The sequence below is a fragment of the Buteo buteo genome, chromosome 10 (assembly GCF_964188355.1).
Source record: "Buteo buteo chromosome 10, bButBut1.hap1.1, whole genome shotgun sequence".
Lineage (NCBI taxonomy): Eukaryota > Metazoa > Chordata > Aves > Accipitriformes > Accipitridae > Buteo > Buteo buteo.
Window position 1 is genome coordinate 6,305,712 of NC_134180.1, and position 24,735 is coordinate 6,330,446.

Genomic DNA, 24,735 nt, shown 5'->3' on the forward strand with positions numbered 1-24,735 from the left:
CCTCCATATACATTTCAATTCAGTTTGCAAATGAATAAAGGGATATATGATTTCCTGACATTACAAGTAGGATTCAGATGGCTGAACAATGTCTCTTGTACTGTAGACATTGTCAGTTATCCTGTGCTATGGTATGAACCTCCCACAGGCCCTTTTTGTGTGATGTGTGCCAGTACAATGTGGATGTTGCAGATATCCCAGTTGAAGCATCTAAATCTTATCTTAACTAAACTTAAAAGGGTTTTCTGTGAGGGACATCTTCTGGGAAAATATCTTAATTTTCCAGTCATTGCCTTCATTGTTGTCATAAAACTGCCTGTGGTTTTTTTTTTTGGTTTTGTGTTGTGTGGGGTTTTTTTGGTGTTATTCACAATACACATATTTGTCATTATCCTTTACCATGTTATTTGATAAGCAGTCAAGTTACAATCAATGATCAGGTTTCAAATGTAAATTCAGAAACAGAAACCACGTTGAGGTAGGGGCCTTCACACTGCTTGGGACAATTATTTTGCAATGAAACCTAGTAGATGGAATTGTATGTGTTTGTTATTTACAGCTTTTACTTTTGTTGCAAGATGTCAGTAAAATAAGAAAGAAACATCCTGAAAAGAAATTGAACATCAGACTTGTTGGGGGGGGGAGCGCCCTTTTTTTTTTTTTTTTCTTCTAATGTGAAAAACCAAGCAACCTAAACATGTATGGTGTGATTGATACTCTAGAGGGAAGGGGTGCCATCCAGAAGGACCTTGACAGGCTAGAGAGGTGGGCCTGTGCAAACCTCATGAAGTTCAACAAGGCCAAGCGTAAGGTCCTGCACCTGGGTTGGGGCAATCCCAAACATGGATACAGGCTGGGCGATGAGTGGATTGAGAGCAGCCCTGCAGAGAAGGACTTCAGGGTATTGGTGGATGAAAAACTGAATATAAGCTGGCAATATGTGCTAGCAGCCCAGAAAGCTGATCGCATCCTGGGCTGCATCAAAAGAAGTGTAGCCAGCAGGTTGAGGGAGGTGATTCTCCCCCTCAGCTCTGGTGAGACCCCACCTGCAGTACTGCATTCAGCTCTGGAGCCCCCAGCATAAGAAGGACATGGACCTGTTGGAGCAGGTCCAGAGGAGGGACGTGAAGATGATCGGAGGGCTGGAGAACCTCTCCTATGAGGACAGGCTGAGAGAGTTGGGGTTTTTCAGCCTGGAGAAGAAAAGGCTTTGGGGAGGTCTTACAGCGGCCTTCCAGTACCCTAAAGAGGGCCTGCAGGAAAGATGGGGAGGGACTCTATCAGGGAGTGTAGTGATAGGACGAAGGGTAACAGTTTTAAACTGAAAGAGGGTAGATTTAGATTAGATATTAGGAAGAAATTCTTTGCCGTGAGGGTAGTGAGACGCTGGAACAGGTTGCCCAGAGAAGTTGTGGATGCCCCATCTGTGGAAGTGTTCAAGGCCAGGTTGGATGGGACTTTGAGCAACCTGGTCTAGTGGAAGATGTCACTGCCCATGGGAGACGTGTTGGAACTAGATGATCTTGAAGGGACCTTCCAACCCAAACCATTCTAGGATTCTATGTATTTTACAACATGTACAATGCATATATGTATGTACGATTAGTACCTTGAACACAACTCATGAATTTAGAATTTTTTCTATTGAGACAAGTTTCTAACTAGGTTCATAAAACAGTTGGATAGTTTCACTTTATAAAAGCTGAAATATCTTTAGGATGTTATTAACACTGTTTATATGATATAAAGAACAGCTTAACTTTTTAGCTTAAAGATGTTTGTATCAGGACTAGGGACATATTTTTAAAGCTTGGTTTAAAATATTGTAAAAATAAACATTCTGATATCATTCTGAAGCAAGTATGGTTCTTTCCTATATGTTATGCAACAGCTTCCAGTGCTTTTGTATGCATCTTTAACTGCTTGACAAAACTTTTGACTGCTTGACGGAGGGAGGGGATGAGTGGAGGAGGTATCGATGGGAACATTTAATTTACTAGTGAGGTGCACAAGACTGCTGAACCAGACCTGTGTAGTGATCAGGGCGCATTCAGTCATAGCAGAAGTAACTTTGATGGCCTGGTTAAGGAAAGTCTCCTGTCCTGATGTTCATGAAGTGTCTGTTCATATCTTTACCAGTGTCACAGGTCCCCAGGTCAAGCAAAGCCTGGAGGTAGATACACGTAGGCCTCATCCATCTGCTGCTTTTAGCGGTATTCCTGCTTGAGCTGCAAGATCCCAGCTCTGAGTTGTGTGACTGTCTTGCTACGGCTTCCTCTGCCTGCTACCCCACATGGTCACTGAAATATTTCCCTTGAGCAAACTTGGCTGCTTTCTGGAAAAAAGAACTCTAGAGGGTTACCCTAACCTGGTGTCTTCAAAGAACATTGGCACACCTCAACAGACACATCCACTGCTGTTTGTAACTTCCAGGCATCTCGGAGACCCCCAAAAGCAGGTTGCACCTTTGTAAAAACTTCTGACAATTTTTTGCATGAAGGCAATAAACCAGGCTGAAGTTATACATGCAAATAAAAATGTGAATGAAGGCAGCTTGGAGTGTCTTCCAGTGTCAGTGTTCATGAAGGAGCAGAAGTTACTTAACACTGTCAGGAATTCTTTATGGTGCTTTGTCAGTCAAGCTGTACGTTGAACCCTTCTGTTCATTCCCGTCTCCCTGGGAATACTTGCATGCTGCCTGGTTTCTGCAGGTGGGAGGAATCTATGGGCTGTGTAAGCATACACTGCTGATCATACTTGGTGTGAAGTGGCATTTGACCTTTAGGTACTGCACAGACAGAAGGTTTCCAGATCTGATTGTCTGTGACACATGCATAATGGCTTGCTTTACTATGCGACACATGTGATGCAGGGGCATGTGTCTGGAGTCTATTTTGAAGACTTTCTAGTTGCTGCTAAATAACTGTCTTTTAAGTACAAGTCATGTTTTGTCTATACGTCTCCTGCAAGCTGCTGAGCTTGAAGACACTGCACATATGTTGCAGAACAGGATTCACAGTGACAGATTGGATAAATGATTAAGAAAAATTGGTTACAGTTAAATGAAAACAAATTCAAAGATCTACACCAAGAAATGCAGAGAAAACACATGAGCCTCGTAGCTAGAGCATATAACAAAATAAGTGTGTCTTTTCTGTAGTTAGAAAAAGATGCACATCATGCTGAAGCATGTAAAGAAATACTGTCTGTAGGGCACACCAATAGCCCATAAAGCAGGATTTTTGTAAAATAATTCTGAGCATTGCATTTTGTTAGAGTTATGGGCAAATTTGAAATTCAAGAGGACAGTACAAGTGATCAGAAGTTTGGGAACCAAGACTCAAGATTTGGGCAGGGCTGCAAAGTTTGTATAATCTAGAGCAGTGGTTTTTAGCTTTATTTTCCTTTGCAAATGTTTTTTTCCATGTTTGGAGTTGCAGACGAAATAGAGAGATTTTAAAGCCTATAGGTAGTAGGACTCCTCTTCAAAGTTATTTCTGCGGGCCCTTAAAAACAGCTCACTTGACCACAGGTTGAAAACTTCAGTTTTATAGAAGAGAAGTTTGAGGAAAGGGATGGAGAAAAATGAATTTGAAGGTGGTTTAAGAGAAGAAGACAAAAAGTAATTCCCTGCATTCTTAGTGGTGTGCGACTAGAGTAGTGAGCTTACACTGCAGCAAGGAAGAATTACTTCACATAAAACAGTTTTCTAATAACATAACGACATACATCTAGAGAAGCTGCAGAAAGTCAGTATGTTAGAAGAAAAGGTAGACAAATACTTGGTGGACAGGAGGAAGATGACCTTGATGATTTCTGTGAGTTGGATATAACAGCTGAAATAATCATATTTAAAGTGACGAGAGTTGCTTTGCTCGTCATGAATACTGCTGAAGACATACTGGTTTATTCCTGAAAAGTGACCACATTTCCATGGTGGATTACTTTACTACTTTGTGTGGGAATACATCCTAGAGAATGGGCTTGGCCATGTCAAGTACAAAACACTGGGGTTGCTTGTGGGCATCTTTGGGAGATGCATATGCTCTGCTTCTCGGGGACTGTAGTCCAAAGTGATAGATCTCAGCAATTAATGTGCTGTGCAGCAGTGAGATGAACAAATACCCTTTACGCCTTGTGTGTAAAGCAGCTTTATTGTCATCTCTTAGCTGTCAGAGCTGCCTTCTTGTTTTTCCCTTGCCTGCCCATGATGTATGTTCTTCTTTATTAGGCAATGCATTTAAAACACATTAGTACAAGCTGTGAGTTTCAAGAAGTGTTTATGATTACTTTTATTAGCTGCATTTGCAGGTTACTCTAGGAGCCACCTAGTGATACACTAATCCTAATAAAATGTGTATAAAACCAAAATATCTGTAGTTGTAACCAGGACATGCTCAAGATGTGTGTGCACCCACGTATAAATATAATTAACTTTTGTTTTTCAGCTACAAGAAGAAAGATGCAGATTTGTCTGTGGCTCAGGGTCGCATTAAGGATCTTGAAGTGCTGTTCCACAGAAGTGAAGCAGAACTCAATACTGTCCTGAATGAGAAACGCAGTCTGGAAGCAGAGGTGGCTGATTTGCGTGCCCAGCTTGCTAAGGTATGGCAGTGAATGCTTGCTTGCTTTAGCACAGGAGAGACTGCATATTGTGAAGTTTGTTATTTTTCTTTGCAGTTAGTTTATAGTCTGAACATCATTGATCCGGCTTGCTTACTGCTGAAGCTTTGCCTGCCACTCTTGGATATGAAACTAAATTGTAAGAAATTTCTGTAAAACAACCAAAGCAACATGGTGTTTTAGAAATTTTGCTAGTCAAAAGCTTTTATTTAAACGTTTCTGGTAAGTATTTCTATACTCATGATATACCAGGTTACTATCTGTTGTCCTTTGTAAGGTCCTGCGTAATTTTAAACTTATGCTGGAGTACCCAGTGGGGCTATGCTAGCAAGAAAAAGAACATGCAACATGTTGTGCTTGAGGAATTAATAATCCTTAGCTCCATTATCATACTGTATTGAAATAATACTATGTTTTAAATAACTGGTATACAAACATGAAAGCTTGTTTTAAAAGTGTGTGTATGCTTACGAATATTTTTCTTTTTTGTCAAGACACTGATTTTCCTAAAAAAACAACATTAGATTTGTTGTTGTGAATAATTGGTCCAAAGATGTCAAATGAAGACCATAAAGGGATTATGAATAGAAAACAGGAATCCAGACAAAATTAAATCTTTTATCTTTAAAATTCTTTACTAGGCTGAAGATGGTCATGCTGTGGCTAAGAAGCAGTTGGAGAAGGAGACACTCATGCGTGTGGACCTGGAGAATCGGTGCCAGAGCTTGCAAGAGGATCTGGATTTCAGGAAAAATGTGTTTGAGGAGGTATTATCAACCTAGTAGTCTTACAGTCTGAGGTTTATGTAGCTTTTATTCAAACTGACTATAAGCAATTACTAACTAGTCCAGGTAGGGAAAATCAGTATTATTGTTGCTGTAAATGGATTGAGTAATAAAATAGTTAAACGTTTTGCAAGAGTTACATGGTAAATCAGTGGCAGAGCTGGCATGAGAGCCAAGTGACAAGGGTATTGTTCCATGAGCAGGTGAGCTAATGTAGCAGGTGACTGCTGTGGGAAAGGAAAAGTCTTGTTCCCTCTCTCTGGACCTGGTTGCATGGCCCTGCTCCTTACTTGAACCGACTTTGGTGATTGTTGGACATGACTATAACCTGTTTTCATTGACAAGAACATTATGCAATTGCCTTGCTTTTTGGAGGGGTAGTTTTCTGCCTGTTTAGTGAGTTGAGTTGGCTCATAGAGGTTCTAGTAAGGCCCAAAGTTTTTATAAAGTAAATAGTGGGAATGCACAGGTGGCTATTAGGAAAGGGAGGCATGACCTTCTCTCTGTACCAGATGCAAAGTGTTATGTCAGTTTATTCCATCTTGGGAAAACCAACTTGGACCTTTGGTTCTTCTGCAAGCTCATTCAATTAGTGGCTGCTGAGCAATTGCTACATGCTTCTGCCCTCCATCTCACCTATGCTAGTTGTGATGTTTGGCTCACCATGCACCAAGCCATATCAGCCTGATTAACTAGTAAAATACTTAAGTTTTTTTTGTTGAGTTTCATTTTTGCTAGCTTAGTGGCTGAGTTACGTCTTACCACGGAATCGAATGAGTGCCCAGGCTGGATTAAGGGATGATGCAGGGCTGTGTGGCTAAGGACAGGGGCTGGAGCAGGGCAAAGAAACCAACTAGGTAGGTTACCCTGAGTTGTACTGACCATTGTCTCACTTCCATGCCCTGGAGTAGTTGGATTGCTGCACAGGACTGCAATGACAGACCCTTGCTTGGTTGTAGGGCCTTAAAATAACTTTGCTTCCTGAGGAGAATTGTGTTGCTACTGACTAAAGTTGAAGCTAAATGAGACAGCAGAAGCTAATCTTAAAGCTTACTATGCTGAAGTGGGGGTGTTCCTTTAGCCATCCCTGGAGCTCTTCGATCCTTGTATGAACCAATTCAACACACGGAGGAAAAAAGGAACTGGTTTCCTTTAGGTTAGTGAATTAATTTGGTTCACTGAAGGATCCAAAGCTCCATTAGAGTTAGAACATCGTGATTGGGAGTGTGGCAAGTGCTTATTCTAGTGGTGTTGAACTGCTAGATCAGCTCATCCCTTCACCTGATACTTTGTAGTCCCCCATGATATTTTTGCGGCCTCAGGGTGGGGGGTCATTGTCTACAGTTACTGAGAGACTGCTGCTTGCTAGTTTTCTTGGTGTAAAAATTCACCACAGAAGGGAAAGCTTCTTCCAGATCACATCAGGGCACGTTGCTGTGAGTAGAAGGGCATGTTTCTAAGAGTCTCTTTTTAGCTGTATAGCATTTCTGCAAAGCAACTAGTAAAGTCACTCTGAATTTGTGTTAGTCTGCTATGACTCTAGTGTAGGCATGCAAAGTGAGCCTTGCTTCACTTGCCTGCTATTCCTTCTCATGGCCTTGCTGCTACCTTCAGGCCTCCTCCCAATACTCAGAACTGCTCCCTTGTTGTTTGTCCTGCCCTGAAGGGAGAAATGGTTTGTTTCTCATGCCATGCATTCAGACCTGGCCAGGTCTCTGCAGGGCTCAATATGAATAAATGCATGAGTAAGTCTTACCTCACTAGTTTGGGACCAGTGTTCTAGGCACAGAGAACTCGTAATTCTCAAAAAATGAAAATTTCTTAGTACAAACTCTGACCAGAAAAAATGGTATTTCTGTCTTCAGGATTGCTGGGATTGCTGCTTTATTACTAACATAATCAAAATCTAATGAGTAGAGGTCATCCAGTATATAGAAAAAGAAAGATCTGCATATGTTTAAAAGTGAAATTTGAAGATGCAGTTTTTCCTCTATAATGATTATCTTTTCAATACGTATAATGATCACAAAAGGTTTTCATTTTTATCTGACTCCTTGTAGACTGCTATTGTAATGTAAGGATGTATATTGAGAAGGAAAGGGTTTGTAGTGCAGCACATGGAATCCCTCTTTGCTATGTAAAAATTAATGTTTTCTTCTCTCCCCCCCCTTTTGACTTTTGTAGCATAAACCAGGTCCTTACTTAAACTGTATGTGGATATTTCTAAACCTGTTTTTTAAGTCAGATCACTTCTAAGAATTGTATCCTGCCAAATGAGAACGGTAACTTGCATCTGTTAGTACGTGCAGCAATTCTTAGGCTTAAATGCCTTTAGTACTGCAGCTCCTGTACACTAAATAATTAGCACTGAAATAGTTAATTGTTGTCTGAATGTAATTGCTTGTACTGTTTACCCTAAAGTGGGAATTTGTCCCCTTTTTTTCTGTGTGTGTGTGTAGGAAATAAGGGAAACAAGAAGACGACATGAACATCGTTTGGTTGAGGTGGACACTACTCGCCAACAGGAGTACGAATCCAAAATGACTCAGGCTCTGGAGGATCTGCGAAATCAACATGAGGAGCAAGTCAAACTGTACAAAATGGAGCTTGAGCAGACCTATCAGGCTAAGGTAACGACTGCTATCCACAGCACTGTCTGACAGGAAGTCCAGTTGGTGAGAAAAAACCATTTCCATCAGCCCTGCTGTCATTAAGGAGACAAGTAATTATAATTTGAAGAAGCTTTGTCCCAGTATTCAAATGCCTCCTCTGGTGCTTGTGCAAAGATGCTTTTACAGGGAGGTTACAGCCAGAGGTAATAGCTAGGAACAGCTTTAGCGAAGAAAGGCCAGTTTGTGAGAAAACACAGGGAACTGTTGGTCACTGCAGAGGGGACAGTGGGAATAGTGGATGTCACACAATAGCTGATTAGACAATGTCTTCTGCTCTAAGGGAGGTTTTTTTCTACATGTCAGTAGATCCAGTTCTTCCTCCAAAATGGAGATGGTGGAGGAGGCTTGCAATAGGTGCAATATATTGGCACTAGGAAGCTGGAGGGATGGGTGGGGAGAGCTTGGGGAACGGGTGCATTTCAATATGGGCTTTTGCCTGGATGCAGTGAGCTTGCAAACTAGCATGCACATACTGAGAGGGGCTCCATGTCCAAGGTTGCACTGTCATTTTACTCCTACTGTGGCCTTTACAATGTTCTTCCTAGCCCCAATACTCTTTGAAATATACATAAGCCTTATCACATTTCAATGATCTAAGTTAGTTCTGGATTGGAAAATTACTAGATGCAGTTGTGGTTTCATTGGTGGCTGGGAAACTTCAGGCAAGGTATTGGGACCTTTCCTGACCAGCTTTGGTGATGAAAACCATGGTATATAAATTGGCAATTACAGAATCATGGAATGGCTTGGATTGCATGGGACCTTTCAAGATCATCTAGTCCAACCCCCTGCAATGGGCAGGGTTGTCTCCCAACTAGATCAGGTTGCTCAGAGCCCGTCTAACCTGACCTTGAATGTTTCCAGGGATGGGGCATTGACCACCTCTCTGGGCAACCTGTGCTAGTGCTTCACCACCCTCGTTGTAAAAAATTTCTTCCTTATATGTAGCCTGAATCTACCCTCTTTCAGTTTAAAGCCATTACCCCTTGTCCTATTGCGACAGGCCCTCCTAAAAAGCGTGACCCCATCTTTCTTATAAGCCCCCCTTAAGTATTCAAAGGCTGCAATAAGGCCTCCCTGGAGCCTTCTCTCCTCCAAGCTGAACAACCCCAACTCTCTCAGCCTGTCCTCATAGGAGAGGCTCTGATCCATGCCTCTGATCATCTCTGTGGTCCTCCTCCGGACCTGCTCCATGTCTTTCCTGTGCTGAGGGCTCCAGAGCTGGACACAGTACTGCAGGTGGGGGTCTCACCCCTAGAGCAGAGTAGAGGGGAAATGTGAACATAGGAGTAATTTCATCCAGGAGAATGCTGCTTAAACTTCTTAAAACTATTTGCACTCTTTTGGTCTATCTGCCTGTTGTTGTGGATGAGTGGAATGCACCTCATCAAAAGAGAGAAGCAGCAATATTGTTTTATTGAGGTAAAACAATAATTTGACAGAGTTCAGTAAGTTCGATGGAATCTAACAAAGTTTAACAGCAGTTTGACAAGGTTTAGTAAGTTTGATGGCAAGGTTCACCTTATTAATTACTGTATGGAAGGAACATGCAAAGAAGATTGCATTAGAATGATTCATGCAGAGACCGGAGACTCAAAGAGTAAGGAGAACCCTCCTGTTGAGTCACGAGGTTCAGAGTGGACCCCCTTGCTTTCTAAACTCTCTTTTGGAGCCTAGGTGCGGATGGATCCAATTTTAGTCTCAGACTTGGTCAATGGTTTATGTCTAATGGAATTATCCATACAATGTTTTTAATAGAATTGAATAGCTACATGAATTAGTAATATTTCATAGTATTAATTGAGCATGCTATCAGTGACTGGATCTGTCACGTGTAAGGGATCTCTCTGTCTTAGGTAAGGAAGGATCTCTTAAGTCTCAGGTGGGGAATCTCTAACCTTGAGAGGCATCCCTGCTCAAGGGGAGAGTCACCTGGTGTGCAGTCCAGCTGGTAATATTTACAGGATGAAGTAGTTGGCTGCTAGTCAGTATAGACAAGATAGATGTCTTCATTTTAGCTCTGATACCCTGTTCTGTACTTTGGTTATCTTGCACTTTTTGGTTTCGAAACCACCTTTCAAAATATTTTTCAAGACACCTTCACTCCCTTGTATGTGAGGCAGGGACTTTCCAGCTAGCAAGTTCATCCCAAGGATGTGAGGCCTGTTGCTCCTTAGTCAGCCTGAACCAAAGTACAGCTAGGAGTCAAGTGTATCTATCACACCTGTGCAAATACCGAGTTAGCAAATCCCAGTTCATCCAGCAATGGGGACATGGGAGGAGTAGTAGCTTTGATAGTAAGCATCAAAATACTGTCTCTGGCTTAGGAAGTCCCTGATTTGCAAATGGCCAGCTGAGACATAATACCCATGAAATATTTTATTGAGGTTAGTCCCTGGGCATCCAGGGAACTGTTAGACCAGGATGTGAACTAGGTAGCCTTTGCTCTAACCCAGTGTGATTGTTCTTACGACAAACAGGCAGATAGCGTGAACACATGAACCTCCGTTTTTGGAAACTATAAGGTTGCTTGTGTAACGGAAAGGCTAATAGACTATTTTTTTTTAATAGCATAAGCAAATCCTGTAGGGATAGGACTGAAATAGATTTTCCTGGTCCTTAGGGCATTTCCTTAATGTTATGGAATTCTTATCATAAGCTTACCAGATTTCCATCTAAAATTAACATGAAATAGCTTCTATTTTTTACTGAAAGGATATTTGCAGGATATCTAACTCAATGCAAGTGACTTATATAAAACTTGCCTTCCAGCTGGAGAATGCCAAACTGTCCTCTGACCAAAATGACAAAGCTGCTGGTGCAGCTCGAGAGGAGTTGAAGGAAGCTCGCATGAGAATAGAAGCTCTCAGCTACCAGCTTTCTGGCCTTCAGAAACAGGTAAAGAGACTAAATTTTCTTTCATCTCTAAAACAGAGCACTGTATTGTTTGTATATATTAACACTTCTGTCCCTTCATATTTTCTGAATTTTACGGAGAGAAATCTTTGTGTGCATTTGGGAGGGAGATGAATTTTTACCTTTTTTACTGTACCCACATAGATGCCAACTGGGTTTTCCATTGTGATGTCTACCTAGGCTAGTGCAGCAGAAGATCGCATTCGTGAATTGGAGGAAATGATGGCTGGTGAGCGGGAAAAGTTTAGGAAGATGCTAGATGCAAAGGAGAGGGAGATGACAGACATGAGGGACCAGATGCAGCAGCAGCTTACAGAATACCAAGAACTGCTTGATGTTAAATTAGCACTGGACATGGAGATCAGTGCTTACCGAAAACTCCTGGAAGGAGAAGAGGAAAGGTACGTACAGATTCCACATTCTTTTCTTAGGACTAGCAGGTTTTATTTTAATTTCTTTCTTTTTTTCTTTTTTTTTTTAACCATTTGAGCAGGAATGCCCAGATTTTCTTTCACTGAAGTCATATTGGCTTCACACCACAATGTGCTGCACGGAACACTTGCAAGTGTTCTCATCTGAACACTGTCTTTATTTTGTTTTTTATAATGGTCTCAGGGTACAGTGGAATATATCATTCTGTGCTTGACATTCATGTCCTCTTTTTATTTAAGTGCTTATACTTCTGCATTTTCCTGTTTTTAAATGATGTGGCCCAAGAATAGTGTGTTTAGCAGTAGATATACTGGAGGGGAGTGTTAAGTGATCTGTGTTGCTGTCATGAGCACTGCTTTCCATGTCACATAATTGTACTATCAGAAAATTTCTCAGGGATGCATAGCCCCCCCACCTTCTGTTCTAAGCAGTCCTCCCGACACACACAGTGAGGCTGCTTTCAGCCTTGGGGCATATTACAGTCTGGTTACTGAGCATATTGTAGCATTATTGCTTTGCGTGTAGTTCCTTGGATGAGTTTAATTAAAATGCTTGCTTCATTGTGTTAAGGTTGAAGCTCTCTCCAAGTCCCTCCCGTGTTACAGTCTCTCGGGCTACCTCCAGCAGTAGCAGTAGCAGTACTTCACTTGTTCGCTCTTCCCGAGGCAAGAGAAAACGTATTGAAGCAGAGGAGCTTTCAGGCAGTGGAACAAGTGGAATTGGCACTGGAAGTATTAGCGGCAGCAGTAGTAGCAGTAGCTTCCAAATGTCCCAGCAAGCTTCAGCTACAGGAAGTATCAGCATAGAAGAGATAGACCTGGAGGGCAAATACGTTCAACTGAAGAACAACTCGGAGAAGGTAAGAGTCAGCAGAACTCCTAGAAAACAAGGAGGAGGAGCTAAATTGAAATGTTACGCAGCATTTTGTAGCACAAGTAGTTGGAGTCACTTGGAGAGTAGGAGCAACATCTCAAGGTGCAGCATCCTGCAATAATTAACAGGGGCATTTGAAAGTTGAACGTTACAGTGTGCTAGCATGAGTGTAATGTTTGCTGCAGGAAGAGAACATAGTTTGTGTCCCAAATGTCTAAACAAGTGTGCTGGTACCTTGCTCATGTAAATAGCCTTGCTGGCTCTAGCAAAACTTTTTTGTGTGCAATTTGTGTCTTTGTAAATTTTGCTGAGTGACCTCATGGGATTTACATTTTAGACTATTCATGGGTATAGAAAAATACTTTCAGGTTAGAATGCAGATGTCTAACAACCATGTAAATAAATCTATATTCATGTTATTTTAATAACAAAGAGACCTAGAGAAAGCTCTGATGCCTGTTTGCTCTGTTTTGCTCACCCTAAATAACTTTATGACTCTCCATTAGGATCAGTCTTTGGGTAACTGGAGACTGAAAAGACAAATTGGAGATGGAGAAGAAATTGCTTACAAGTTTACTCCTAAGTATGTCCTCAGAGCTGGGCAGACCGTAACAGTAAGTTATACTTAGAGTATGTCAACAACATACTCTTTTTTTTGATGCTGTGGCAGTTGTAAATCTGACGTTTGATACAGCCTGATTTGGTGTTTAACTTTTGGTTTCCTGGATCTCACTTTAGAGGAGCAGGATTTCAGCTATAAAAATGCAGAACAGAAATTGAATTTCTATATTAGCACTTAAGTATTTAAGACCATTCCAGGCCCAGAGAACATTGAAGAAAAAGGTATTTTGGGGGGTGGGTCAAGGGCTGTTTGTTTTCAAACACCTTTGCCCAGGTTTGGAACACTAATCCTGCTCAACCTCTTAATAAAATAAATAACAATTCGGAGCATTTGTTCAGTCTAGTAGACTTGAGTTAAGACTAGATGTTCTCAGCCTTAACTGTAGTAGAACAGCTGCTTTTCTATAATTTTGTATTTTATTTTCCATCTGCAACAGACATTATTTCAGAGGAAAAAAATGGCTTTCTTTTAATCAGTTCCAGCTATTTCTACCTAAGTATCAATTGCTTTGATACATATAAAAGATTGAATTGATAAAATACAGCTTGCAGCGTATGTCTTGACTCCATACAGTATAGTCATTGAGACAGTGGTAAGAGAAATACGTATATTTCTCAGAAATAAATTCAGAAAAGAATTGATGACTGCAGTATTAGACAATTTTTTAAATCTTTTGTTTTGTTTTATGGCTAGTGTTACTTTTTGTTGTAGACTGAGAATAATATCTTACTACAGGTAATGGTGTAGGTAAAAGCAGGGTGAAAGTGCCATTGGAATTCAGAAACAACTGGTACGTAGAGAGGAGTAGGAGAATTAGGGGGTTCTGTGTATTTAAAAATAGAATGTGCATAAGTAGCTAATTACAGAATGTCTTTCTCACTAGATTTGGGGTGCAGATGCGGGTGTATCTCATAGCCCCCCTTCTGTTCTCGTGTGGAAGAATCAAGGCAGCTGGGGCACTGGAGGAAATATCCGCACATACCTCGTAAACTCTGAAGGAGAGGTAGGCTGTGTCTGTAGAAAAAAGGCTGCGGGCTGGGTTATCTCCCACACTCTTTAATTTAGGGGGTGGGGAATGGCAATGAAATCCTGATTTTTAAGATGTCCCCAATTGTCTTCTAAAATAAGACAGTTTATAACACTGAAATAATTAAATATCTGTATGTATCTCTGAGATTTCTGGGAAATTTTGGAAAACTGTGATGATCATCCTGATTACATCCATAGACTTTTTTTTTTCCTATTTTAGAAAAATAACCTGCTAGTAGGATTTTTGTTTGGAATTTGAGTATGTATTTTCAGAAGAGACAAAGAAAATAAATATTTCTGGCAATTCAAAGTCACATTATGTAGTACCTACAATATTTTGGGGTGCAGTGTAGGAAGATAGCTGTCCTTTCAATGTTGGAAGTATATCAAGAGTTTTCATTTGGCACAGGTTCCTGTGTATTCTGCATTGTCCTACATCTGCCCACAACTGATTTTTTTAAAACCATGCCTGCAGAAAACTCCTGCAAGGGAGGATTGTGCTTTGGCTGTTATTCATAAATATGCCATTATCCCAGTGATCTGATACAAATAGGAAAGTGAAACAGACCACAGTTGTATCAGTTTTCATGCTGCCTTTCTTGTTGGCAATTCTGTGGAAGCACTTTGTGCAGGAAGAGCAGCACAAGACAAGGTAGGAGGGAGGGTAATTTGTACAAGTAGAAAGCTAAGTGGCTTAGTATTCAAATAGAAACAGTTAAACTAGTGTCTGAAAAAATTTCAAATCCATGTCTGTTACCACTGTGGTTACCTTTAGTATCCCCACTTAGAAGTGTATGTTTAGCGTGACTTTTTCCACAAGTAGAAATTTGCATATATGATTTCAAGGGTGTAAGTGTACAGAAGAATTTCTTACTACTAAGAAGTGTTAAAAATAATTCAGTAATAAAGGAAGCTTCCTGGGGTTTTAGAATTCTTTTTGGTCCCTGGTTTGGAAGACTGTCCTGATAATTGATATATGCAATTAATATAGAATATTTAGTAGAAATTAGGAATATTCTTAATGCTATGTAATCATACTGAGAAACTTTAGTTTCTCACGCTATATCTCAGACAGCTCCTAGCTGAGTCTGCTGTAAGCTTGTATAAAATGGACTAATGACCACGGCTGCTTCCTCTCAGATTCTTAGGTAATGAAAGAAAATTCCTGAAGCTAAATTACATTACCATGCCTTTTAGTGGATAGAAATAGGAATGTTGTTGTGGTTTGCAGGATATTACCAGTATTTTCTTGCATAACTAATGTTAAATCTAGGGCAAGTTGCTTTAAACCCTCCAAAATTTAATAGGGGTATTGTATCGATGGTATAGCAAAAACTTGAGAGAGACTACTGGCTATCTCCTTATCTATCATTTTGTGTAGGAAGTTGCAGTGAGAAGCGTTACTAAATCAGTAGTCGTGCGAGAGAACGAAGAGGAAGAGGATGAAGCAGAGTTTGGAGAGGAAGACCTTTTCAACCAACAGGTAATAAGATGCGGACCAGATGTTTTACTTGTGCCTCATTCGCTAGATTAATCAGGCATAAGACTTAGGGGGTTGCCTTCAACTTTTGCTAGCTCTGAGCTTCCTGGTCCATTTCTCCAACGGATGCTTGCAGAGGGTGATCTCAGAATGGCTTGCAACCCTGCAGCATTGCTACAATGCACAGAGAGTAAAATGTGAGTGATTCTTCCAGGAATTGCTGCTTGAATCAATAGTGGTACAGCTCAAGCAGTGGCTAATGTCAGGTCAGGATGGCAGGGTATCTATGGAAGCATGCAACAGATCACAGATTTACAGGACTGCAATGACATAGACTATTTTTAGGGTTAGTAAGATTAGTTTTAGGAGTCGGTGTTCCTCCCATTCCAGTATTTGCTTCTCTATAAAAAAGAGTCTGTGGGATTGTTGCTGTAAGCAGAAAATAACCATTGGGTATAACCACTGGGAAATACAACCACTAAAAACCAGGAAAGAGGGAGTGCTTCTGTTGCTGCAAGCTTCAGCTTATTGGTTTATTTCTGATAGTATATACCTGCTACATCTGAAATAAACTTGGCTTTTCTTAATAATACCACCTGTATGTTTTCATAACCCTTAGTTAAGTACTGTGAAATAACTGACCAGCAGTCGGCAGAGTGAAAAGGAAAAAGATACTTCATACAGGTGGTAGCAGAAAATATTTTAAATTTATTTCAAGCTCAAGCGATTTGTTCTCCTGATCAGTGACCATTAGTAGCTCTTTTCACAAAGAACTCATTCTGTGCAGGCTTGAAGTTGAGTTCTGAAAGTTTTTTTTGGTCTCCAGGAGATTGAGCAGTGTATTTGTAGTATAAAGCAACTGAAACAAAAACTTTTTTTTTACCCAAAGAAGGAGCTACGCAGCATAGATCTCTTTCAAATGGAAACATCCTTTGAAATAAAGGAAGGAACTTCCTGTTCTAAAGCTGATGACATCATGATTTTAATTTTGTCATCTGCATCAGTGTTGAAAGTATGGAGATTATAACCACTCAACCCACCACAGAAAACCAGAACTAGAGTAGCAGTGTCTTAATCCTGGCAGTGGACTGTGACGTGTGCTATGCTTTCTCTATAGTTTTAATGTTCCCTGAGTATAACTAAACTACAAAAAAAATGCTTTTAACAACTGAGATGATAACCAGAGTCTAGGCTTACAATATGAAAAGCTAGTAAGATTGAGTTCAACTATATCTGTCTTATTTTAGGGGGATCCCAGAACAACTTCTAGAGGATGCTCAGTGATGTGAAGAAAGAAAAAAGAAACTATTACTTGCTATTTTTTTTTCATTTATTTCCTTTTATTTTTGCTGTTTTTTTCCCTCCAGAGCCACTGAAAACTATTTTTATATGCATCATCTGATTTCTTTGAAGCTTATTCCTTGGTACCTTTTTATAAAAAAAAATTCAAAAAAAAAAACCTTTACTGAACAAAACTGCCAGAATTTTTAATAGATTTCTTTATTTTTCCCTCTTTGTTGAAACACTATATTGGAATACAGTATTTTTCCCCATAGAGTTTAAAGTCTTATGTACAAACCTGCAGCAGAAAAGAAATTTTTAGCTAAAATGGGATGAGACTCCTTGAGTATATGGTAAATCTATAATTGCATAAATAACCAGGATAACTTGAACGTGCTTCTTAGTATTTTTTTTTTTTATCTGCATGTCCCCAGGAGAGATTCACAGTAGTGTTTCCTCCATACTTTAAGAAACGGTAGTATCTTGCCTGGTATCCTCAGCAGTGCCCAGCTTAGGAAAATTAGACCCCAAGTTCATGAAGAATGCTACTCCACCAATGGAAGTAACAAAGGGAAGCTGCATTTTAGACATTCTTGGCTCAGGACTATGGCATCTTTTCCTACTCCAGGGTTTGACAGCCTAGTGGTAAAAACATCTGAGTCCATCAACACCTTAGCTCCATATCATTATTTCAGAAGATGGAGAATAATAGGTTCTGCTTACTGAATATATACACCATCTTAAGGTATGAAGTGTCAAAACCAGAGGTTTAGCTGTTTTGTTTTCAGGGGATTTTGACATTGTCACAAATGAGACCTTATTAAATCATGGATGCAAGTAGTGATATACAGTATTTATGATGTTAAGCATCATGATTTAATGCTTTTGACATATCTAGCATTAAACAGAATCATTAAGATTTTAGATGTTAAAAATACTTTCACTTTTGGCAATGATAAATATTGGGGATTTTAAAGGTTATCCTGTGTAAATGTTGACTTTTAAAATCAGAGCTAGATGTAGCTTGTTCATACTTCTCTTATATTCAAAGGGGTATTGTCAGACATCTTAAGGAGCAGTATTTGCAAAATATGACAGAAATAGTTTAATGACTTTTTAAAAAAGTTAAAAGGAACTGCTGCTGTTCAGGACATAAGCATTACTTTGCAATGTTCAAATGCTCAAAGTAAAGTCTAAGAGTGAGTGAAGGGAGAATCATGCTTTTTATAAAAAATGCTTTGTATGAGTAGCAGGTGATTTTTATTTCAGTATGATGCATTTTGTACCTGACAATGTCCTTTTAGCTTAAGGTTTCTTCTGCTGCATTTCTGTGAAGATAACTCTGACTCCCATAAGGCTTAGTATTCATATAGTAGTGCATCTTTAAGCACTAGGAAAAATACTTGACTGCTCCAAAGAATGTATTGGCTACTGTACAAGCAAATGTTTTTTCCACTGATTATTAGTTTGGATACAAAATTTGGATACCGTTTGATGCCAGCATAGAATCCTGTTTTTACCTGCACTCTTGAACTCTGATCTTGTCATTCAAATAGTTTAGACTCATCAAACAAGCTACAAGGTTTGGATGTTTTCGGTGGCTTTTGGACATTATGTTCTCTGAACAGTATTGTGACTGACAGATGTAACCTAGAAAGTCAGTATAGTGGCTTTGACTGATGGCTTTGTAATGCAAGCAGGGTGGGAACAAATGGGGTTTTTTTAGGCTTCTGGATTTATTTTGCCATTTAAAAATAAATCAAAGATGCTACTTTTCTCTATTTGAGTGGGATGTCTGAATTACTGAATAGAAATTTAGAATTATGTTTTTAGTCCGTTATCAGAAGATCCATGACAAAAAAGCAGTTTGAAGATTTGGCTATTTGGGCTAATGGGATAACTTTTTGATGTACTTGGCCGTTTTTCTAACGTAATTTTCCCACTCTGCTTGAGTAGAAGGTTAAATATGTAGTAAATCATGTCTATCTCTCTGTAAAATGTATCTAGTGAAATTATGTTTCTCAGACATACTGTTATCAATTACCTTTTCTAAATTTGTTGTTCTGCAAATGAATGCAATCAATGTGAAAGTGTTTTTGCAATACACCTTCCAACCACTGGATAGCATTTCCCTTTCTGACCCACAGCTTCTATAATATACTTACGTAATGTTTAAGGGCTTTTTGCTTTTTTTCTAAGGATCTGTATTTATATTTTTTTTTTACATTGGCCAGTTTTCAGATTGCTTATTCCTCTTTAAGATTGTCCTGTAAATGTTAAGATTGTTCTGTGATCTTAAATACTAAGGCAATGAGTGTGTAGTTAATTTGCATTTTTTCCTGTAATTTTTTTTTATTTTTCTGTAAAGAATGGGCTAGGAAAGGCAGCTTGAATGAGGAAAAACCTCTTGCTACTTGAGCCATAGTTATCTTAACAGCTACTGTATGGGGAATGTATCTTCTTGTAGCCTTAAGGACTGGTGTTTGCAGATCTTCTGTGATGAGCATTGTGCCCTTCAGTAAGTCAGCAGAATTTGTCCTTAGATTTGGAACTGTGTCCTTTTAACTTTGGAAACAGCTTATTTTATTCTTCAGTACCATTTAGGTATAAACAGGTGTTTATATAAAACAGTGATTGACATAGTGGGAAAAGCTGAATGCCAACAGTCTATATCTGGGTGATTCTGTTGCCACAGTGCTTCTAAAAGGCTACTAAAAATATGAGAATTCCTAGCTGTAAATTACAAGACACAGAAAAACTACTGTATTCCACTTACCTTCTTCTTGTGTGTGCGTTTTCTCTAGATGCCATCCTTTCCTCTTGCTTTTGCTGCTGAGCTTCAGTGTAACAGCACTATCCCGTTAAAGTTGGTGTTCCATACTGGGAGGATTTTTGGCTTTACCAAACCAAAAAGCATTCTTTTTTTTTTTTTTCTGTCTTTCAAGGATTATTTTTTTCCTTCGGGATAATTAAAGCTTTTTGTTTAAATAAAACCCAGTGTCCCCTTGCCCTCTTTTCCTATTTGATCCTGTATGTGAACCATTCTTGAAGAAACTGGAGGATAGTCAGCATTTCTACTCCAGTGTCTGATATCAGGTGTAGACCTTGAAGGAGAAATAGATTTGACTTGTCAGGAGAAAACTGATTTTAAGGCTTCTCTGATTAGGGAAATTAACCAGTATAGCTTTTATCAAAGTAGTTACTTGAGTGTAACTACCTGTATGGATGTTCTTACTCCAGAAAAATAACCAAGCAACTTTATTCTGGATGAAATAGTAAAAATGATTCATAAATAATTCTCACTGGTTAAGATGGAGAAGGAATAACGGCATAACTGCAGCAGAATAGTTAAGCCAATCATTTAATTGTGTAGATCATAACATAATTTCATGTAAAATATGATAAATGTATATTACCTACTCCTAAGTTTGTACCATGTGAAAATGTGTGTGTCAGACCACGTCCATCCATCTGCAGAAGTGCCAGTAACGTGGCGTCCTGCAGACTGAGATATGGTTACAGAGAGCCTCTGACATTTCATGCCACTTCTTTCTTCCTTGCTTCTGTAATTGTTACTTTATCTGTTGTGTTGCAGTGACTTATTCCAAGTAATAGAGTGGCTATGATTCCTTTGTTGCTGCACAGCTTTATTTCCCAGTGTGTCTACTTAGGCTAGTTCGGGACTCTAGATTTTCCTTGACAAAAACAATAGTTTACACTGATGGATCGATCACTTGCTTTCAGTGCCATTTTGCCATTAGCTGGGAGTTGGCTGGCATATTTTGTGTTTGTAGCAGGAACCAAAAGTCTCAGGAAGAAAATAAACATCTGCTTCCCATGACCTGCAATGTAAAAGCCAGACGAGCTTGTCTGCAGCTTGCATTAGTCATGAAAATAGTATTGCAGCGTGAAGCAGACTCTACTGTGAAAGGAGATCACTTAATGTGCATGTTTATCCTTGAGCAACAGGACACCTCATGTTCAGTTCAGGGATCTTACTGTTTTTTATACTCTCTTTTTTCTTCTTTCCAGTGGTCATCGGGTATAAAGGCCCTTTAACTGCAACCTGAACAGAGGTTAGTTAGAAGAGGCTTGTAGAAACCCTCTCTACACCCCAGAACATTTGAGAATCTGTTTCTTTTGTATGCATCAGAAAGATTTTGATGCTGTATGAAAACATGAGTGCTGTTTTATATCTCTTGTAGCCACTTGTCTCACTTCCTCACTGTTAAGCCATTCTGTCTCTTCTTTCTGTATCTTCTTTTGAAAGTCTTACCTCTAAACAAAGGCATATCCATATTTGATACTGGATTTTATTGCCACTGTTGGGTCCAAACCCTGTGTGAGCAGGAAACAAAGCCTTGTTGTAAACCAGTGAGTGGAAGGTGAGATAGTGATTGCATTTTTCAAAGCATTGTTTTAGCTGAATGTCAAGACAAATTAATATTGGAGAGTTTCTTTTCTCACTTAAAATGGCCTGGGAAACAGAATTTTTATTTGCCCTTCAATATGCTTAGCTTTAAACCAGTTTAAAATAATTTAAAAGTGGTTTGTTTTTTTTTAATACAAGACCATATTTACATGCAATTATTACTTGTAAACATAATGCCTTTCTTGAAATGCTAAGGTCTAGAGAGTGAAAAGGATGCTTAATATTGAAAGACTCTGTTCAGAGTAGCACAAGCAGTGAATCGACTTGGAGTTCAGGAAAATAAAATGTGTTTTATTGAACTTCCAAATTTTCTAGTTAGCTTTTAATGAAGTGATGATTCCGTGTTGATAAGATAGATGTTATTGTGTGTTACAGCTACCCAGATCATCATTACACTAAAATTACAAGCAATAAGCTATTTTAAACAAGTTTAAGCCAAAATGCTTTCCATTTGGGCACAAAATACAGTTGAACTCTATTTTCGTAACAGTGATGCCTTGTGACTTGAACTGTGATTTATTTTTTTATTTTTCTTTTTTAACACAATCTTTATTTGGATAGCTCTGGTTCTAGGTCACTGGTCAGTTTAACTGACCACCTCCGGTCAGCTGCTGCAGATGAGTTTTTGGAAGGTTGAAGTTTTTAAAATAAGGAATTGTGGAAAAGGTTGCAAATTGAAATACAAAGACAAAGTTATGAAAATGTTCACATGGAACTTGTGAAAACTACATAATGATCTAGACTTTATCATTTCAAAGTGGGTTTTTTTCTTTTTAGAATATGCATGCCAAATGTCTTGTCTTTTTCAATGATTTGTAATATACATTTTATGACTGGAAACTTTTTGTACAACACACTCAAATAAATGTTTTGCATTTTGCTTCCTTCTTTCATTTAACCAACACAGAGGCCACATGGGCCGTTTGAGATGATTCATCCCAGGGGACCTTCCTGTGTGTAGAGTGATAGGGGACAATGAGCTATCTGCACTCCTCAAAGAGGTCAGCTGAATTGTGCCGCGTGCTCCAGAAGCTAATGAATGCTTTTCTTTAAACTGTACTCAGACACAGTGCTCACGGAAAGTGCTGTCCTCTCTGATCAACAGCGCTGCTCGCAAAGGAAAGCAGAGGGAAGAACTTGAGTAGCTGGAGCAGGTAAACAAATGTCACCTTCCTTTCTCGTCACCCCACTTACCTCTACAGCCCCTGCACTGAAGGGGTTGTTTCCATTTAGCCCACTTGATCGTGACTTGAGAGAACAAGAGCAGATACTGAGCCCCAGCAGTGATTGCTTCTTAGGAACTAGGAAATGGGCAGAAGCATTGCTCTGAGTTGCCATGTTCATTGCTAGCTTAGCTCAATTTTCAGTCCACTTCTTTTTGCTAGTCTGTACTCACTATAAAATTGTAGCATTGCCAGCTACCACATCTTTAGCACTAGTTGATGATAATTCTGTGAGGTGTAGGAATGGTTTCTTTTTCTAATGGACAGACCCACAGACAGGACAATACGGTTTACAGTATTCTGTCTTCTGAGTGTGGGCTCTAGCTAGTGAAGATGAGAGTAGTTTTGGCTCTAGCTCTGATGTAATGCTCCATTCCTTGTCTCACATAGACATAAGCACCGATCTCCTTTCTGCACATAACATCTGCTCCTGAAAAAAGCTCCGTAGCTGTGTTGTCTCCCATGTGCTTCTACCAACTCCCACAGCATTCTTACATTCTTACTTGATGGGGGATATACCATCCTGGAATCAATGCGGGCTTTAAGGGTATGAGCCTCTTACTTGAGTCATCTAGAGGGAACCAACGTCATATCCTCAAAGAGAAAATTCACTAGGGAGTTGCTCTGTGGAGGGAGCCCATATCATAGTGCTTGTATTTCATGTCAGGATGTAGTTATGCAGCATTTTTCTCTGCAGTAAACCCAGTTTAAGTCCCTTCCCATTGCCTCAGTGTGTTGGGCTGCGCTTAAAACATGATACTCAAATGCTGTGCTGTATTTAACCAGCAAAACGTCACAGGTCTGGCAGACACTCCAGCCCACTGCCCAGCAACCCGCATTCTGGAGGGAAGGGCTGGAGAGCTTGCGGAATGGGTGCATTTCAATGTGGGCTTTTGCCTGGATGCAGTGAGCTTGCAAACTAGCATGCACATACTGAGAGGGGCTCCATGTCCAAGGTTGCACTGTCATTTTACTCCTACTGTGGCCTTTACAATGTTCTTCCTAGCCCCAATACTCTTTGAAATATACATAAGCCTTATCACATTTCAATGATCTAAGTTAGTTCTGGATTGGAAAATAACTAGATGCAGTTGTGGTTTCATTGGTGGCTGGGAAACTTCAGGCAAGGTATTGGGACCTTTCCTGACCAGCTTTGGTGATGAAAACCATGGTATATAAATTGGCAATTACAGAATCATGGAATGGCTTGGATTGCATGGGACCTTTCAAGATCATCTAGTCCAACCCCCTGCAATGGGCAGGGTTGTCTCCAACTAGATCAGGTTGCTCAGAGCCCGTCTAACCTGACCTTGAATGTTTCCAGGGATGGGGCATTGACCACCTCTCTGGGCAACCTGTGCTAGTGCTTCACCACCCTCGTTGTAAAAAATTTCTTCCTTATATGTAGCCTGAATCTACCCTCTTTCAGTTTAAAGCCATTACCCCTTGTCCTATTGCGACAGGCCCTCCTAAAAAGCGTGACCCCATCTTTCTTATAAGCCCCCCTTAAGTATTCAAAGGCTGCAATAAGGCCTCCCTGGAGCCTTCTCTCCTCCAAGCTGAACAACCCCAACTCTCTCAGCCTGTCCTCATAGGAGAGGCTCTGATCCATGCCTCCGATCATCTCTGTGGTCCTCCTCCGGACCTGCTCCATGTCTTTCCTGTGCTGAGGGCTCCAGAGCTGGACACAGTACTGCAGGTGGGGGTCTCACCCCTAGAGCAGAGTAGAGGGGAAATGTGAACATAGGAGTAACTTCATCTGGGAGAATGCTTCTTAAACTTCCTAAAACTATTTGCACTCTTTTGGTCTATCTGCCTGTTGTTGTGGATGAGTGGAATGCACCTCATCAAAAGAGAGAAGCAGCAATATTGTTTTATTGAGGTAAAATAATAATTTGACAGAGTTCAGTAAGTTCGATGGAATCTAACAAAGTTTAACAGCGGCTTGACAAGGTTTAGTAAGCTTGATGGCAAGGTTCGCCCTATTAGTTACTGCATGGAAGGAACCATTTGCCCTGCTGGGGAACACGAAGCTGGGGAGTTACTTGGCGGTCCGGAAAACCAGCCCCCCTCGAGCTGCCCCGGTGCACTACCGCTGCAAGCCCTGCAGGCGCGCTTCCCGCCCCAGGACTTACCGTCTTCCCCAGGGCCACCTCCACCACAGCCGCTGGTGACACCAAAACTCATCCCCACACGGGACATCGGCCTCTGCCCTCGCCTCGGCGGCGTCCCCGGGCACCTCAGGTGCACGTGCGGGGCACCGCGGCGAGCAGACCGGGCTCCGGGGCCTCCGGCTCCGGCTGAGGCGACAGCAGCGGCCCGAGCCCCGCCGCCGCCCGCGGGTGAGGGGAGCGCGGCGCGGTGCAC

At 40.4% G+C, this 24,735-nt stretch overlaps 1 protein-coding gene and 1 long non-coding RNA gene across 3 annotated transcripts in view; one reads left to right on the top strand and one right to left on the bottom strand.

Moving 5' to 3' along the window:
• The window catches only part of LMNB2 (lamin B2), a 39,236-nt gene extending 17,211 nt beyond the window's left edge, over positions 1-22,025 (top strand). For both annotated transcript variants that reach the window (XM_075038327.1, XM_075038328.1), the window contains exons 3-12: positions 4,449-4,605; positions 5,265-5,390; positions 7,868-8,038; positions 10,853-10,978; positions 11,177-11,397; positions 11,999-12,287; positions 12,808-12,915; positions 13,807-13,926; positions 15,334-15,435; positions 16,680-22,025. In XM_075038327.1, the coding sequence (XP_074894428.1) occupies positions 4,449-4,605; positions 5,265-5,390; positions 7,868-8,038; positions 10,853-10,978; positions 11,177-11,397; positions 11,999-12,287; positions 12,808-12,915; positions 13,807-13,926; positions 15,334-15,435; positions 16,680-16,721 (1,462 nt within the window). In that variant the 3' untranslated portion in view covers positions 16,722-22,025. The remainder of the gene's footprint in view (positions 1-4,448; positions 4,606-5,264; positions 5,391-7,867; positions 8,039-10,852; positions 10,979-11,176; positions 11,398-11,998; positions 12,288-12,807; positions 12,916-13,806; positions 13,927-15,333; positions 15,436-16,679) is intronic.
• Positions 20,935-24,655, bottom strand: LOC142035805 (uncharacterized). Its single transcript, XR_012651959.1, has 3 exons — positions 24,504-24,655; positions 22,340-22,446; positions 20,935-21,051 (listed from the first exon to the last, which is right to left on the bottom strand). It is a non-coding gene; the product is annotated as an uncharacterized LOC142035805 (long non-coding RNA).
• Positions 24,656-24,735: the final 80 nt, after the last annotated feature.